The sequence below is a fragment of the Antrostomus carolinensis genome, unplaced genomic scaffold (assembly GCF_000700745.2).
Source record: "Antrostomus carolinensis isolate BGI_N321 unplaced genomic scaffold, ASM70074v2 scaffold29575, whole genome shotgun sequence".
In the NCBI taxonomy this organism is placed as follows: Eukaryota; Metazoa; Chordata; class Aves; order Caprimulgiformes; family Caprimulgidae; genus Antrostomus; species Antrostomus carolinensis.
The window spans coordinates 1-337 of NW_010318877.1; the positions used below are offsets into that span (position 1 = coordinate 1).

The 337-nt window shown below is 64.1% G+C and overlaps 1 protein-coding gene across 1 annotated transcript in view; it reads left to right on the forward strand.

Annotated features, from left to right (window-relative positions):
- Positions 1-128: 128 nt before the first annotated feature.
- The window catches only part of LOC104525829 (chondroitin sulfate synthase 2-like), a 2,736-nt gene continuing 2,527 nt past the window's right edge, over positions 129-337 (forward strand). Inside the window, 1 exon segment of the mRNA XM_010169088.2 lies at positions 129-335. Within this exon segment, the coding sequence (XP_010167390.1) occupies positions 153-335 (183 nt within the window). The 5' untranslated portion in view covers positions 129-152.

Consider the following 337-nt stretch of genomic DNA (forward strand, 5'->3'; position numbering starts at 1 on the left):
GTGCCACTGGGGTGGTGTCCTGCACGTGTGGTTGAAGCCTGGGAGCAGTTCCTGCAGAGGAACTGAGATCGGTGCCATTGTGGAGGGCAGTGCCCTGGAGCCAGACGTTCTCTCCCTCCTGCAGGACCCGGTACATCAGCACTGAGCTGGGGATGCGGCAGCGGCTCTTTGTGGGTGTGCTGACCTCCAAGAGCACACTGAACACGCTGGGGGTGGCTGTCAACCGCACGCTGGCCCACCGCCTGGAGCGCCTGGTGTACTTCACAGGCACGCGGGGCCGCAAGGTGCCCCACGGCATGACGGTGGTGACACACAGTGACGAACGGCCCATCTGGAA